The following is a 16,125-nucleotide window of genomic DNA, read 5'->3' as shown; positions in this document are numbered from 1 at the left end:
TTCTTAAGGCTTCTCAACCTAGCGAATAGCGCCGTCAATTGACGACTAGTGTCTAAGCGAATTAAAGGAAAATACGTTGTTAAGGCCTAATAGATAACGGAAAAATTTGTTAGAGAGTAACGAATAACGCAGACACACACATATGGATATACATTTACACAATGCGATTAAGTTTTGATTGTTAAGCGAACGCTTGTCTCAGAATTATATTCGCGAAGCGATACTATTCTGTGTAGATACATATACCATTGAGTTATACGTATACTTCCTCGCCTTCGAGCGCATCTCTCTCCGTGCTGTCCTATATTATGTGTTTATTTTTCTATATCTTATTCATCGTATGTTGAAATTAACTCGATGTCGCATGAATTATCGCATGTTAGCAAAAAAAATACGTTGCATAACATTGGAAATGTCGCATCTAATTACGCTATGCGGCAAAATTTACGAGTTAACCGAGCTCTAATTATCCGTTGCGCAGTGAAATTCATATATGTATACATATTATGAATAATTAATCTGCGTATCGTCCTGCCGGCAGAAAATGTCACTCTACGCCGCAAATGCGGAACATGGCTTTTCATGCTGATAATGAAATCAGATTTTATTTTAACGAAACGTTAGAGATTATTTGCGCAATTCCTCTTATTTGAAGTTTTACGGTTTCACAATTACATACTTGTCCGTTTTTATAGCGTGTCATATTGTATAACGCTTTAACTAGCGGTGCAGAATTTCCGCATCGTTTCATTTCTACCAAAGATAATCCTTATTAGCAATTAAAGCATTCTCATTCGATGCAATTACGAATGCAAATTCATATATGAGCGTATTGCGAAAATGGGAATTGAATCTCATGCTTTATTTATGCGCCCTCCCTCAACGAGACGCTCTCGAAGGCCATCACTTCGTGATTAAATGTGAAAATGAAACGAAAATTGTCATACTCCAGTGTTGTCTAAGCTTTTTAAGAGAACAGAGGAAACAAGAACCCTTTCCGCGAGACTGTTTAGAAGAAAGAGAGAATGAGAACGAGCGACCGCGAAAATTGGAGAGAAAGAATCAGCGAGCGAGTAGCGCGAAAGTGAAAATGAAAAATTGTAATTCGAGAGACTGAGAATGAGAAAATGAGCGAAAGAGTGCGAAAAGAAGCGAAAGAGAATGAGAGAGTAAGAGAGAAAGAGAGAAAGAAAGACAGCGTTAAGGGACGAAAATACCTGCGGCTCTAACTCTAAATACTTATTACACTTGTTATGCTATCGATAAGTTTATATTATATCTCTATCGTAACAGAATTTACGACGTATTGTACGTGATATTATATTTATACGGGCTGTTACACACTCTCTATCTCCGAAACTTCCATTTCACCGCGCGGCCGCAGCGAATGTGGATTAGCAGGAGAAGCGCAGGAGAGCAAAATAACAAGAAGGGAAAAGATAGAAAGAAGACAGATATCCTCGAAAACGATGGAAGCGTGAACAGCATCCAACATGCCAACTGGCGCAGATATATCCCTTTCTCTCTACCTCGAAGTATTGATTAATCCTCGAGTTTTTCTTGTCCAGATCTTTAATATCGACACGGAACTTTTATTGAGAAAAATTGTTATCAGGACGGGGGCCACGGGTAATGCCAACTAGAAGGAACTCTATGGATACTGATGCGAAAAGGAATACTATGGAAGAGAGAATCTCGGTGACACGAGGACCAGGTCCGGCAAAATTTATCGCGAGTTCACTACAGACTCGAACGAACCATGAATCCAGCCGGCTGACAGACGACAAAATGCCTGTGCTTCTTCGAGGTCGACCGGCAGGCCGAAGGTTGATTAATGACGACAAGCGAGACGAGAATGGGTTCGACCTGTCCGGCGAATGAGAAAGGGATTAAACGGAAAGCGGTGGTTTATGTGTACGTTAGATTGGGAGAGAGAAAGAAAATAGGTTTACCATCACGTGTGACGATGCAATCGATGAAGCTTATTGTTCGCGAGACTCGCGTTGCGAGGAACAATAGATGGGCGAAGAGGATACTGCAACTGTAAGTGCGATGGGAGAGATATAAATAAATATAACAATCGAATCCAATTTTAATCTAACGCAAGCGGCTGAGATAAAGGAAAGGTTGACCCAAGAAACTCCGTAATTTTAAAAAGTATCAAGGAGATTTCGTTTTTTGGAAACACCGCGTGCGAGAAATAGCTTTCTCTCCCTCGCTTTCTGCATCTATTGAAAACTCCCCGTAACTCGGCGATTTCCTCTACGCCCCTCTCATCCTGTTCCATTCGTAATTTCTCTCCTAGATGATAGAACGTCTCAAAGCAGAGCATTGTGCGTGTGTGTGCGCGCGGCCACGGAAATTAGAGCGAGAAATTCATCTCGCGGTTTTGCAACATCGAGTCAGTCGGGAGATTATTAGAATATGGCTTTTCGTATGAAGAGAACAGGGATTTCCGCAGTCAAGATCGAGATATAAACCGTGTATTCGCGTCGTCGTTTTGCTCTCGCTCCTCGTCTTCCTCGCGTCGTTCCGTGGCCGTGCGTCTTCTCTCCAAGACTGTGTAATTGTGCGAAAATAAAGCAGAATCCTGCGCGCCACGTTGCGTTCGCACGAGTGGCATATCGCGCGCTCTCCATTTCGTTTTTCAAACTGTTACTAAGCTTGTTTTTAATAAACTTGTTTTTTTGTTTGTTAGAACGGCAGTGGCCCGGGTGGCGAATCCGGTGGACGAGCGAACGGGTAAGCGCATTATGATGTTAATTTTATAATTAATCTCTTCATGGTTTTAATTAAAATTTACATATATTTTTGGAGAGACTTACATTAATTTCATTATATATAAAACATGTACACAAATTCTATATTAATTTTAAGGGCAATTTATAATTTAATTTTTTTAACACATAAACGTACAAATATAGGATAATTTAAATAGAGTACATATTTTTTGCTGAATATGTTAAAATTATTATTAAAAACAAGTCTTTTTTTTCAAGTGTTTCAATAAGTGGAGAAATATCGGAAATATATCTGTATTCTTTAAAGAAATAATATTTCAATCATTCTTTTTAAATGTCAAATGGAAAACTTCTTCCATTATTCATATTACGTATATATCGACAATTTTTTATTTCGATCGCACGAATAACAGTACATCTTGCGACTTTTTATTACTTCGAATTTAAGAAAGACTCTATGAGTGGCATTTCTTAAATTTTGAGAGATCATAGATGCTTATTATATTTCATTGCATCTTTTTTTCAAATCAAAATTTTTATGACGTAACAATATTCATTTATTAAAATGGACAAAGATATTCGATATGTTATTTTTAATGAATCTTTACATAATGAGGATCAAATATTATAAATTTTACCCTCATATTGACCAATAATTTTACAGCTTGTTCTGATTTTAAGACGTGGTTTTATTTCGCACACGAATACAATGAGGAATCAAAAGCCTCGATAAAATTTCAAAGATGATTTTATATTTATAATAGATTGCCGAAGCAGAGATTTAGACTTGCGAAAACTTGGATTTCCTGAAAACTTTCTAACAAGCACAAATTTCCATCGCGTTGCCAACGGATTTTCAAACATCTTGAATCGCGCGTGAAAATTTTCCTTAGAAGTATGACTAACTTAAACCTACAGTCTGAATCGAAAGTTTAGTCTATTTTCAATCTACGCGGTATTAATCTCAGGCTTGACTTGCAAAGGCTTTATTGATTTTTTTCCCGATATTACACTATCCAAACATTCCAGTTTCCACTTAATTTTTAAAGTTATTCAAAAAATTCATATTATGTCTTACAGCCGAAAGATTATATTCATTCTAATGAATATTTCAAGTAACATTACGTAATAAATATTAAACGATATGATAATAAGTATGAATATAATGATAAAAAAATATAAGGCCACAAAATTTTAGCGCAAACTGTTGGAGTAAAAAAGATGAACGTGATCGCGGGTCCGATGCTGACGTAATTTTCGAAATCTTTTTTGTTCCAGACATCCGAGAGACAATTTCTACAGCACCATCGACAGTATGCCGGACATTCGACCGCGCCGGAAGTCGATACCATTGGTTTCCGAGCTGGTAGGTAACCGATTGCCCATTAACACCACATTCCGTCATTGTCTCTCCGCGTATATATACATAAGTACACCGTGTACACACATACATATATGTACATTGCCTGGACCGTCCGTACATATATTCGTCGGAAATAATTATCAATCCGACGTTTTCGTTGTTGTCAGTATTATCGTCGTCGTCGTTGTCGTCGTCGTCGTTATCATTTTTCTTGTCCCCGTGATTATCAAGATATCATTTCAAACGTGATCTTTTTTGCACCCTGACCTTTCTCGATCTCCGCGATGATTATGCGGCCGGTTGAATTTAATTAATTCGCTCAACTAGCTCGAGGCCATCTCCCGGTTATGCGTAGATCTCTCTCAAAATATTAACGCGTCGCTCTGTGCGTTTTGTGATTCTGTATTCCGCATTTGCAGAGTAAAACAGAGCCAGAATTAATTACCGTGATATGTGCAGCGTGTGCATTTTTGGCAACGGTGCTTACATGAGATACGTGAAAATTCACTGAACGGCAGTATATAAATTAGTAATGTTGGCTAATACAACCGACATGTGGAAATTTCTGTAAATTATTTTCATAATGTATCGAATTTTATATATATTATATAATTATATATAGATAATTAATTTTTCATCGAGTTTATTCAAGGGAGGATTAAAAAATTATACTTTGTGTTTATCTACGTTTTTTTCGTAGATACATTAATAATTCGGTGAGAAATTATAATTAAATTGTTATCTCGATCGTGATTAATTCGATAAAAATATAACGGTCTACTCATATCTCCTCATATTCCCAAAACAATCATAGCTTTTTTTTATAATTTTATCTTGCGAGACGACGACGGCGATCTGAAATACTTTCGTCGCGAGACCTAACTCTGTGTATCGTACGACGCATCTGAGGAGATTTGCCATAAAACCGAAGAAAATGTAAGCAACATTCAAGTTATGAGAAATATTCTTTTTATCGTACTTCAAGATAAAGCGAAATATCCTCCGATGCAGTCCAACAAACGTGTACCTCGTCGTAACCTAATTGCGTGTTTTACGTTTCAGTGTTATCGTCGTTTTCTGCGACGAATCAAATTGCTAATTTTATCAGAAACCATCGCAAAGCGCCAACGATCGAATCTTACGAAATATCTCCTCTCGTGTAGTTTCCTCTTTCCTTTAAATTCCCATAAAAAAAAAGACTCGACATTTTATCTATTGAAAAAAACATGGTTATATCTATTTATTAATATTTTTCTCTGTCTTTCTTTATCTCCCCTAAATATTTAAATATTGAATAAATAAATGAATAAAGCACATCGATCAAAATTTACTAAACGCGAATATTGAAATTTTATTATTACGATATTTCGCAAATATTGTATATAATCGCGTAAATGATCGTTATGCAATCGGCGAGAACATTCTGCTGCAAAAGTTGAATTCAATGATGCAATCGGTTTTCGAGCGGTGCTTTTATCTCCGATGGATCGATCGAAAATACTAGGAAACTCGCGATTTGAAATTCGAATCAGTCGCCCATATACTGCGATGATCTGTTCCGCTTGTCGTATAGACAATGTGCAGAAAAGAGACAAATGGTCGCGAATCCTTTTAAGTAAATCGCCTTCCGCGTTTGCTTATTTCGGCCGGCGATTCAATAAAAAGCGGTTAAAGAAATTGAGTTTGACTTACGGGAAGAAAGAAAAATAAAACATTGAGAGAGACCGAGTTTATAAAATGCGGACATATCCTTGCATATTTTTCTGTTTCTCTCTCTCTCTCTCTCTCTCAACTCAATTATTATATGTATGATGACGCGCGTGTTCTGAAAACGATAATAAAAATGTTTTGCCTACGTCACACACATACACACGCAAGGATGCCATTGCAAGCTAAGAGCTCGCGTGTACAACTAGTGCGTGATGCTTTAAATGAAATTCTTAAGTAGTTTATCGATCGTGCTCCGGAGAAAAGCGCTCAGTGGGGATAAATGTGTCGCGATTTAATTTAATACTAAGGGAGCGAGATACATTATTGGCAGACTAAACGTAATCTCATCAGATCAAAAGTTGAATAATAGAAAATTAGATTTTTCGATTGACCCATTTAAATTTAAATTTTACTTTGAAAATCGGGGTTTTGCATAAGTACTGTAATTGTATTTTTCTACAAATTACACGAACTTTATGTTAGAAGATTTACCATTCCTATTCTTTCCCGTGAAAGTAGCATTGTACTCCGCATCCCGAATAAAATCTTTAATCTCTTTTTAGATCCTGGAATCCGATGTCTGTCTTCTGTATGTTTGTCTCCCCGTTTAATGTTAACAGTTTATATATATATATATAATTGTTGTGTATCTCTCACATATAATCTTAAATCCTAAAATCTCGCGACGCGTAAAATATATTTTATGTGATATCATGTCGTGAATAAAATTGTCCAGGCAGTACGCGGAAAGTGCGAAAAGATTACTGGGATTATAATCGCGAAACGTTTATATTACGGAAAAATTGCAATGAAGTAGCAGTGAACCATGCATTACCAGCATTAATGTCGAACGAACGAAATTGATCGACCACGTGTAAAACGCGATTATCGCCCAGTAATATTGACCGTTTAAATTCATCATGGAGAGAGACATATAAACTTCTAAAATATACATTATCAATATACGTAAATTCTTAATTAATTAATTCTTTTTTTAAATATAATATCGTTTTTAAAAAAGAAACGTAAACTTATTTTTTATATTTTTCTATTATCTAATTAACTATATGTGTTTCTCTCTGTGATGGATCAGTTCTAATTACGTCGAACATTGTTTCTGTGCCTCTCTTGTGCCTAATTTTTAAAATATTATATATCATAATTAAAGAAGAAAAAAAGAATTGCAAGTGGTACACGTACTAACCGGCATATAATGCTATTTTCTTTGTTTGTTCTCTGTGGCGCCCATTGTTGTATCCACCTGAACACCTGAAAAAACCAAAACCACTCACTGAAAAAAACCTCTCAAAAAATCTCAAAAACTCTACCTCCAGGTCTTGAAGGTACTAATTAAATGCCTCGTTAGCCAAGTCAGTTAGAAGGTTGTTCGAACGTTTGCATGTAGATTTTTGATTCGTCTTTATTACTATAGCTCATGTATGTTATAACATATTTTTTTAATTTACATTTTTTCCATCCGTTTTACGATTTATATTCTTGTCTTGATTATTCTTGCTCTGTCTCTCCCTCTCTTTTTTATAACTTTTTATTTTCTTTTTCATATTCCATTTCCGACATTACATTCTTTTTCTGCTGATGATTCATTATATGCTTCCCTACTTGCGAGTCGTTGAAAGTCGCGTTCTTCTCGAGGGTAAGGTCAACGATATCTTGATTGCATCTCTAATTTGATACGATTCTGTTAGGTATATATTCATTAGTAAACAGAGGTCAAAGTAATTTTACCATTCCGCGAAGCGTGCTATTTTATTTTCCGCGGATGAAATATCGATTGCGAGAAAAACATGTCAAATCTCCAGCGACTCGTTAAATGAACTGATGGGTGATATTTTGATTTGTATAATTAGAAACGAGAAATGTTTGCACTTCAACGAAACGCATTGTTACCGTGCTTTTTTAATGGCTTATCTGTAACTTAATGTTTTGCATGCGAATGTATAATCACACATTTGATAAGAAAACCATTAGAAAAATTAAGCAAATAAATTAGCAATCTATTTTCAATTTAAAGGAGCTTTTGGATAATTCATCACCCTCTCCCGCTCTCACTCTCTCTCTCTTTCTCTCTCTCTTTCTCTTTCTTTCTCTCTTCTTTCTTTCTCACGTGCATTTAAATTTAATCTACGATCATTCGATAGTTGCTAATCTTTTTGATAAAAGCAATTAGTGTCGTGAAATAATTTTGCCTCATTTTATTATAGTCTCTTTCATCTGCGGAATTACTCACTTTAATTATGAATAAATGTTCTGATAGTCGTAGGTGCATGTATTATGAATAGTTATGAAAATATCATATAATCAAGTGAATAATTTTGATAATGATATTTAGAAGCAATTAATTTTAACAGCAGCTTTGGTTCGATCGGCAATATTTTTTCCGTTTTTCTCGTTTATTTTATTCGCTTATTTTTCGTGGTGAAAATAAACACGAAAAACGAAGCGAAGATAAATACAATGCCATTTAAAACAAAATGATATCGCGCGCAGGTCTCTCGAAAGAAATAAAATTAAATTACTATGGTACCCCCGTGCAATCTTGCAGCAATTTCTTACTCGAATAAAAAAATATATTAGAAAAACAATGTGCATAACAACATATGTCAGTTATGACCGATAAAAGCGAGATTAGCATGCGCGGAATTAATGCTTGATTATCGAAACGAAACAATGGGGCGTGCACGGTTCGCGGGGTACGGTGTACATAATATCTTAATTGAAATCTATGCTAACCACAAATCCTATCGCTCACCACACCTATCAGACACCATAAGCTAATTAGATTAGATTCCCTCTCCGTAGAGATTCCTCTATGAGCGCTCTCTCTCTCTCTCTCTCTCTCTCTCTCTCTCTCTCTCTCTCTCTCTCTCTCTCTCTCTCGTTTCTTTTATCCTTATCTTTCACTATTCCTCTTCAACTAATTTACATATCTTCTGGCGTTTCCTCTTCATTCGTTTCCTATTTCTTGCCTTTTTTCCTAACTTTTCTCGCTATCGCTCTCTTGATTCTAATTTCGATTTTGTATTAAATACACTACATGTATATATGCATTTTCAAATCGGACATGCAAATCTACGTAGCATTGAGACTGTGCTCGACTTTATTAATTAAACAGGATTAATCTTTGATTAGCCTCTGATACAATTTCCGTTTTGGGTCTCGAAATATCGTATAATCTGTTCGAGTTGAATCTTATCACCGGTTCAAATATTTGCAATCTCTGTTTATTGACCGTTAATTTCAACTCGACTTTGCGCGAAGATAATCATGAGGATAATATATTAAATTTATAAACATTTGTGCACGAGCGCGAACATTTCGCATGTGCTCTTTGATATTTGTTAAAATATGCTCAAACGTGCTGTCAGTAACTAGTAGTTAGCATCAAATTTGTAATACATTTCAGAAACACGTGCACTCTTGTCCAGTTATATAAATGTCAAGCGATTGCATAAGAGACTCTGGATTAAATATAAAATATCTAAAGAAAGCATCTCCTTTAACATTTGCAATACAATCTCTTAGCACGGTTCTCTTTCTCTCTCATAAGGGTTCGATATGTGTATATATATAGTATATATATATATATATATATATATATATATATATAATATTCATAAAACTCACGCTAATACTTCATTGAAACTTGTAAATACAAGTTGAATTTCATCGATATTTCATTTGGCATGTAATGTCACTGCTTTTTCTTACGTCACAAGGACTTACGTTACATATAGGATTTCTTTTCGGCTTTGGATTTGTTTTTACCTCGCAACTTTTCACGACGTTATTACGGCGGATGCAATTTAATCTCGATGTGAAGTTGCTTCTTTAAAAATGTACTGACACTTCTCGATTGATTAAAAATTGTTATTACTTTTGAATAATTCTCATCACGTAACGTTCTTTCGTCGTGTCACTCACTCTTGTTTTAATCTCGCAAATAGCCACGTTCTAATCTCGATGTTGAAAATTATTTGTAAATAACACTTTTCGAAGTATTTTTCCTGCGTTTCTTTTTCTTTCCGTTTCTTCATGTCTCTCGATTTGTTTGATCTACTCTACGCTTTCTCTCAATCTCTTTTTCTCTCTCTTTCACTTTCTTTCTCTCTTTTCCTTTCAGTTTCTCAGTCCCAGGACTTGAAAACTGACTATGCGATAGAGAGAGACTGGAAGATTACTCTTTTATCACATGTACATTAATCTCTATTTTTTCCCAGACTATGGCGGCGACGAAGAGGAACGCTGGTCTTACGTCCGCTGTACCGCGAGCGACGCTGAACGACGAGGAGCTGGTAAGGACTTGCCCTTTAGTCACTGTACTTCATCATCGTCACTCTGTGTCACTGTTTAATAAATCAAGAGAAACGTGTCTATTTTATAAAAATAAAAAATTAGCTATCATCGCGCTGCGCCGTCGATATTTAAATATTATTTAAAAAATCGGAGTAGTTAAGCTCTTTCTCTTAGAGGTATTTTTCAAGATAACTGTTTCGCGAGTACGCAATGCATCGCATTACGAAACGAAACTCTAGAGTTTCATCACTTTTTATAACACATTCGGGAATCCTAGCAACGATTGCATAAAGGAAAAGCTCCGAAAGCGAGAGTAAAAAGATGTAGCTTCTAGTTAGAAGGAGATTTATGGCGAGAGGTAATATCGGAAGAAATATGGAGACAGGTATCAGGCAAGAGTTAGGTCGCACATCATTTAATTTTAAGTTTCAATAGCGGCGGGAAAGACCGGCGCCGAAGGAGCTTGACTTAACTATTGGACTCTTTCTTTTTTTTTCATACGAAACATGCTGCATTTTATCCTCATTTCCACGCTATTTTCTTTCACGTAAGTGTGATTTAGTGATGTTTCTGCTCTTTCTCTCCTTATTTCTATTTACTTCCTTTTCACACTATGTTATTTTCGAGCAACACGTAGTAACCTAGTGTAAGGTACATTAGCGGTTAGGACCATGATACATGCGTACGCGTCACGTATGTACAAGAAAGTACACGCATACGTATGTATTGGGTGAAAATAGCGGTTGAAACACTCACGCGTGTGGATATTTATATATTTAGGACATTTATAGGAGTCTACAAGATATCACGGCGCAGGATATCAATTAGAGAGAAATAGCTAGATTAGTATTAGGAGTTTCTGATTTCTGTGACGTATTGAATGTTCCTATATCGAATATCTGAGGTCCTATTGCGCAAGGTCATTTTGAGGCAAGATATTCGGTATCCAAGCTGATCTCGAATGCATAATTTAAACACCTCGAGAAAATAGATCGATGCGATTTGAAATTCAATTATATCATTACATAAATAAAATTCTTGTTGCTATTAAATCTGTACAATTTCAACGCAATAAGATTTATTATTGCATTCAAAAATTCGGATCGAAAGTATTTATATCGCGTTTCCGCGGTATTTCTGAAAAATAATGCGTTGAAGAGTAATTTTTGAAAAGTAATTTAATTATGTATTTATGTCGATTTTTACATCAAGATAATATTTGAAAGATTCATGCATCGAAGGAACATTCCACACGCTTCACACGTTACTAAAGTAGTGCTTTTTAGCGGATCGATGCTTTTACACTCTTGCTCTCTCTTTCTCTTTTTTGCTAGATAATTTAACAACATCTAGAAAATATGCTTGTTATAAAATTTCCCGGCGTACGAGACTTTATGAAAAAAAAAAAAAATGTTCGCGAAAGAAAAAGAAACGGCGCGTGAAAATTTTAGATGTCCGACACGAAACGTCGATGATCCCTTTAGGATCGACAAGTTTATCTTTATGAGTTTGTGAAAATCTCTTAGATAATCCTTATTTCAAGCATGGAAAAAAGAAGAAGTCCGGAAAAGAAAGAAAAAATCGTTTTTAAAAGAAATGCTCTCGAAAATCAGAAGCCGAACAATGAGAATCATTGTTCTTGATTTCGAGTTGCACAAACAGGAACCTCAAAACAATCTCTCCGCTTCCATTAGACCTTCATACGGGTTCCTTCCTGAAACTTATGTACTGCAATATGGTTTACGTGCACATGATTATATAACTAGGAATCAAAGGCACAAAGATCCCCGATTAATAATTAAATTCATGAGAGGTAGTTTTTACGCAAGAAACCGCTTGGACAAGAATGAATGCTAATCCTTCGGTATTCTGCTTACAATTTAAAATGCAAATTTTAAATTAAAGCGAGTGGATCTAGATACCTCATACAAATTAACGCGCATTGAAGATCGATAAAAGTAATGCGAAATAAACAATAAATTGAGAAAGCAATTTTCTTAAAAGGTCAGAATAAAACGATCTCATTTTTCAACTAAAAATAGCATTGCTGAGATATAGTTCCTGATATAATCTAATGTATCTCTCATACGGTTGTTCGATTAATTTTTCATGCACGAGGTAATAGAATGTTATAGTATGTCAGCAGCCGTGACATGCTCACTTTATCATGTATTGCTCTTTGAATATCGGGAGCTCACAGTGTTCAATTTCTTTTCAAGTTACAATAGATGTCGCCGGAATAATATCGGAAAATTTGATAAATGACATAAAACGTATTTTATTCGTTACATTAATATTGGGGACCAAGATTTTTTAAGTGTCAAAGGTGACATTTATTTTTCCAAAGGATTAACAATTCACGATAATGTCCAGCGAATCGTCCAGCGTTTCGTTCTCTCGAAGGTCGTGATATGTTAACGTTTATGCGAGCAGGAGACCAAAGTAGAAAAACAAATATTTGCGTAAACCGCTTATCCATATTCCTTTATCACCTTTCCTATCTCTCTCCTTTTATCGAATGCTCATTTTCGACTTATCGGCGATACAATCGCGATGATACATCCGCAGAAGATGCACGTGTACAAGAAAACCCTGCAGGCGATGATCTATCCCATATCGTCGACTACTCCTCACAATTTTGTCACCTGGACTGCCACATCGCCGACCTACTGCTACGAGTGCGAGGGTCTTCTCTGGGGCATCGCTCGACAGGGAGTGCGATGTATGGAGTGCGGTGTTAAATGTCACGAAAAGTGCAAGGACCTCCTGAACGCCGATTGCTTGCAGAGTAAGTAATATCAGCCTTTATTTTTGTAAGTTAGCCTCCAAGCGCATAACTATAAATGATTATTATTATAAAGATGTATTGAATCAATGATATATTTCGTTTCGCGTTTTAATTGTTTAATCGAGACTTGCTATACTCGTATGAAATGATTAAATTTCGGAAGAGTATCAAATAAATTAATATCATTAATTAATCAAAATCTCGTTGACGAGATTAAAGCGATATCTCCCTCCACAGACAAGTTACAAATGTATTTAGAAGACTTCGAGGTCACAAAGGCTTTCCTTACTGGACAATAAGTAACCGTAATTAAGAGTTTCGAATCTAGTCTTATTAAGTCTCTCATTAACAAGTATGCAGTAAAACCTTTGGCGAACGAACAAGAGCCAAAAGAGGTCGAGAAAGGCTTTGCGGTTTCGTTAGAAAGAGATTAGTGCGAATGAATAAATTTCAACAGACATACATTCGATTCTATTTTCCTCTTCCTTCGTCGTCACTACTTCGATGTGAATTAATACTTAATTTGTTCCGTAAGACACTCCGATTTCAAGTCCGTTGCATCTTGTAGTCATTCTATTTCCGTCGTCTTGTCAATAAACGGATATTATCCCCGTGTCGTAAAATCGATTCATACGACGGAATAATCGGGCCATTGTTAAACCGTGCAATTGAATTTCATAAATTAAATTGTTTCGTGCGGAAAAATAACTTTTATGAACGCGCAAGAAGCCATTTTGCGTTTTGATTCGCTAGATGAATCGATAATGCAACGCGAATTTTACGAACCAATTTTCATTACCTGGAAAAATCGAGAAATAACGACATGTAATGTCGTTATCCGTTACACTTTCAATTTGAGCTCAACGGGATCTTCGCAGTTTCCTATATACATATTCTTTCGTCACGACACCATTCGCCATTGATTTGTGATGAGGTTTCGAAACTAATGATTTCCATCATGTATCCGATAAAATTTCTCCCTTCGATCGGACAGTCCACGATTAATTTACGGTCTCTCTATCTTCGATTCATCGCACGACGCTTTCCTTTGCTTTATAATTCCGTTTGCGATTACGTAATTTTCCCTTCACCTATTGCAATTTGTAGCAAGAATTTTACGTTACGTCTTCAAGATTTCTTTTCCTTCTTCTTTAACCGGTTTTCGACTCGCTACAAGATTTTTCAGTTCGTTTAATTGAAATCTATGTCATCGGGTACGAAAGATTCGCGTTCGCATAGAATTCGAAACGCGATCAATCATTACATGTATCGGATCGCATGCAAAATATTTCGTTATCATTCGCTATCATTCTTGCATCTAACATATCTGATGTCCAACGATTACATGTCATCAAAATTGACTCGACTATTATACAACGCGCAAAATGCATAGCCATCTATCACGATTTGCGATGCATGTTTTCAAGTTTGTATATAATTTTACGAAATGCAATACCCCCATTGTTATACATGCGACGTTGTGTTATTAGCGCTTTATTCAGGCGATACCGGAGTACGAAAATGTTAGTATTACGCAATTATATATCGATGATGAATCGCACGATTTTTGTATAGAATTCTCTCTCGGGAAAAGCCCGAATGCAAACGTGTTTATTTGTAAGCTTTATATAAAAATACGTCCATAAAATGCATATATATAAAATAAATTTCATTTGCATGTTAAATACATTTTTCTTTTTATCAGAAATAAATCGTTTTATCAATGTTGACGATAATACATATACATTCATGTCGAGGTAAATTAATTTACAATAAATAATTGTATGTAAATAATTAATCAATAATTTTGTTGAACTGTTAATAATGCAGTCAACTAATTACATATATGCAAACATATGCGAGAGAACCTCCCGAATATATTAATGCTTTACTATTCTATTCGTTTTTATAGGAGCGGCTGAGAAAAGCTCCAAGCACGGAGCTGAGGATAAGGCGATTAGCATAATTACAGCGATGAAGGAGAGAATGAAGCAACGAGAACGGGAAAAACCGGAGATCTTCGAACTGATTCGGTGAGTTTCCGCTTACATTACGCTCGCTTCTTTTTCTTCTCTTCTTTTGTCGCAGCCATGGAAATTGATGCAAAGCAACGAAAACCGTACTGTCGATCGATGGCAGTTCGAGGACGAACAATAACGTTGATCGATGTAGATCGATCGCGACGCGATTCACCGGTCGCCACTGCTCGCTGCTCGATTAAAAAGTTCATTGTCAGTTTCGAAAGAAATTATATATATGTATCTTGTAAAGGAAAACTATTTAATGTCGTCTGCGAAAACGGTAACACTTTTAAAAGTGAATCAAACGTCATTTTGCGGAATTAATTAGTCGCCGTTATTGAAGCTTTCGAAGCTTCAAGTTTCTTTCCACTCGGAACTCGTTTCCGCTTTGCGTGAGATGAGATTGTAAGGGATTTCGTGAATAAATTACCGCTACCGAGCCGGATCTATTATACACGATCTCAAACATCACAAATTGTTAAATGCCCTATAAACGTTGCTTGCGCGATTATTATAGTGTCATGATGCAACAACTTCTGAATAGCATAGTGTGTAAACCCACGTGGACAATGCTTTACGATAAATGGCAAACACGATTCACGCTGTAAACTTCGAAGTATGTATTCTGTTATCTTTGTTGGTACAGTGTATTTATTTTAGGACTTCGCACATAATGCATATCATTATTGAAAATCTATCATCTATGATCAATTATCTTTCTATTCAATCGCAAAAGCTAGAATCTATATGCCCAAACAAGTTAGATTATATTCAGATATTAATTTGTAGATATGTTCAATCGAATAAATTGTCGGGAAGCTAAATAATCCCACAAATTAATATTATTTCCGCTCAATAATTGACATTGACATTTACGTGTTATATTTAATATATCATTTTCTAATTTCAATCCGTAAGACGCGAAAGAAGTAAAAATCTCACATTATTCAACATTCCGCGATAATTCGATAAATTAAGTAGATATAAATATGTTTACACGATAGAGATAATTTTGATCTGTTTACGATTCGATATCAAGCGGATCGTATGTGTTTTCAGGCGATTTGTATAATAAATGATAAATGGACAACACATAAGCGGCTTAGGCACGCGGTATTGCCGTAATAACACAATCTAATCACATTTGCGTATCTTATGTCAATCTGTCGCATATCTGCCGTCGCTCGT

General features: G+C 35.8%; 1 protein-coding gene across 8 annotated transcripts in view; it reads left to right on the top strand.

Moving 5' to 3' along the window:
- Nucleotides 1–16,125, top strand: part of LOC105254874 — an 82,331-nt gene that overhangs the window by 45,839 nt on the left and 20,367 nt on the right. For 5 of the 8 annotated variants that reach the window (XM_025406603.1, XM_025406604.1, XM_025406602.1 and 2 more), the window contains 6 exons: nucleotides 2,699–2,742; nucleotides 4,020–4,107; nucleotides 7,149–7,157; nucleotides 10,053–10,127; nucleotides 12,697–12,916; nucleotides 14,829–14,949. In XM_025406603.1, coding sequence (XP_025262388.1) covers nucleotides 2,699–2,742; nucleotides 4,020–4,107; nucleotides 7,149–7,157; nucleotides 10,053–10,127; nucleotides 12,697–12,916; nucleotides 14,829–14,949 — 557 coding nt within the window. The remainder of the gene's footprint in view (nucleotides 1–2,698; nucleotides 2,743–4,019; nucleotides 4,108–7,148; nucleotides 7,158–10,052; nucleotides 10,128–12,696; nucleotides 12,917–14,828; nucleotides 14,950–16,125) is intronic. The other 3 variants (XM_025406605.1, XM_025406607.1, XM_025406608.1) reach the window with 1 other exon arrangement.

This window comes from Camponotus floridanus, unplaced genomic scaffold (genome assembly GCF_003227725.1).
Source record: "Camponotus floridanus strain SB8 unplaced genomic scaffold, Cflo_v7.5 scaffold15, whole genome shotgun sequence".
NCBI classification, from domain to species: domain Eukaryota; kingdom Metazoa; phylum Arthropoda; class Insecta; order Hymenoptera; family Formicidae; genus Camponotus; species Camponotus floridanus.
The sequence above is the reverse complement of the archived record's forward strand: the minus strand, read 5'-3'. Positions and strand labels throughout refer to the sequence as shown.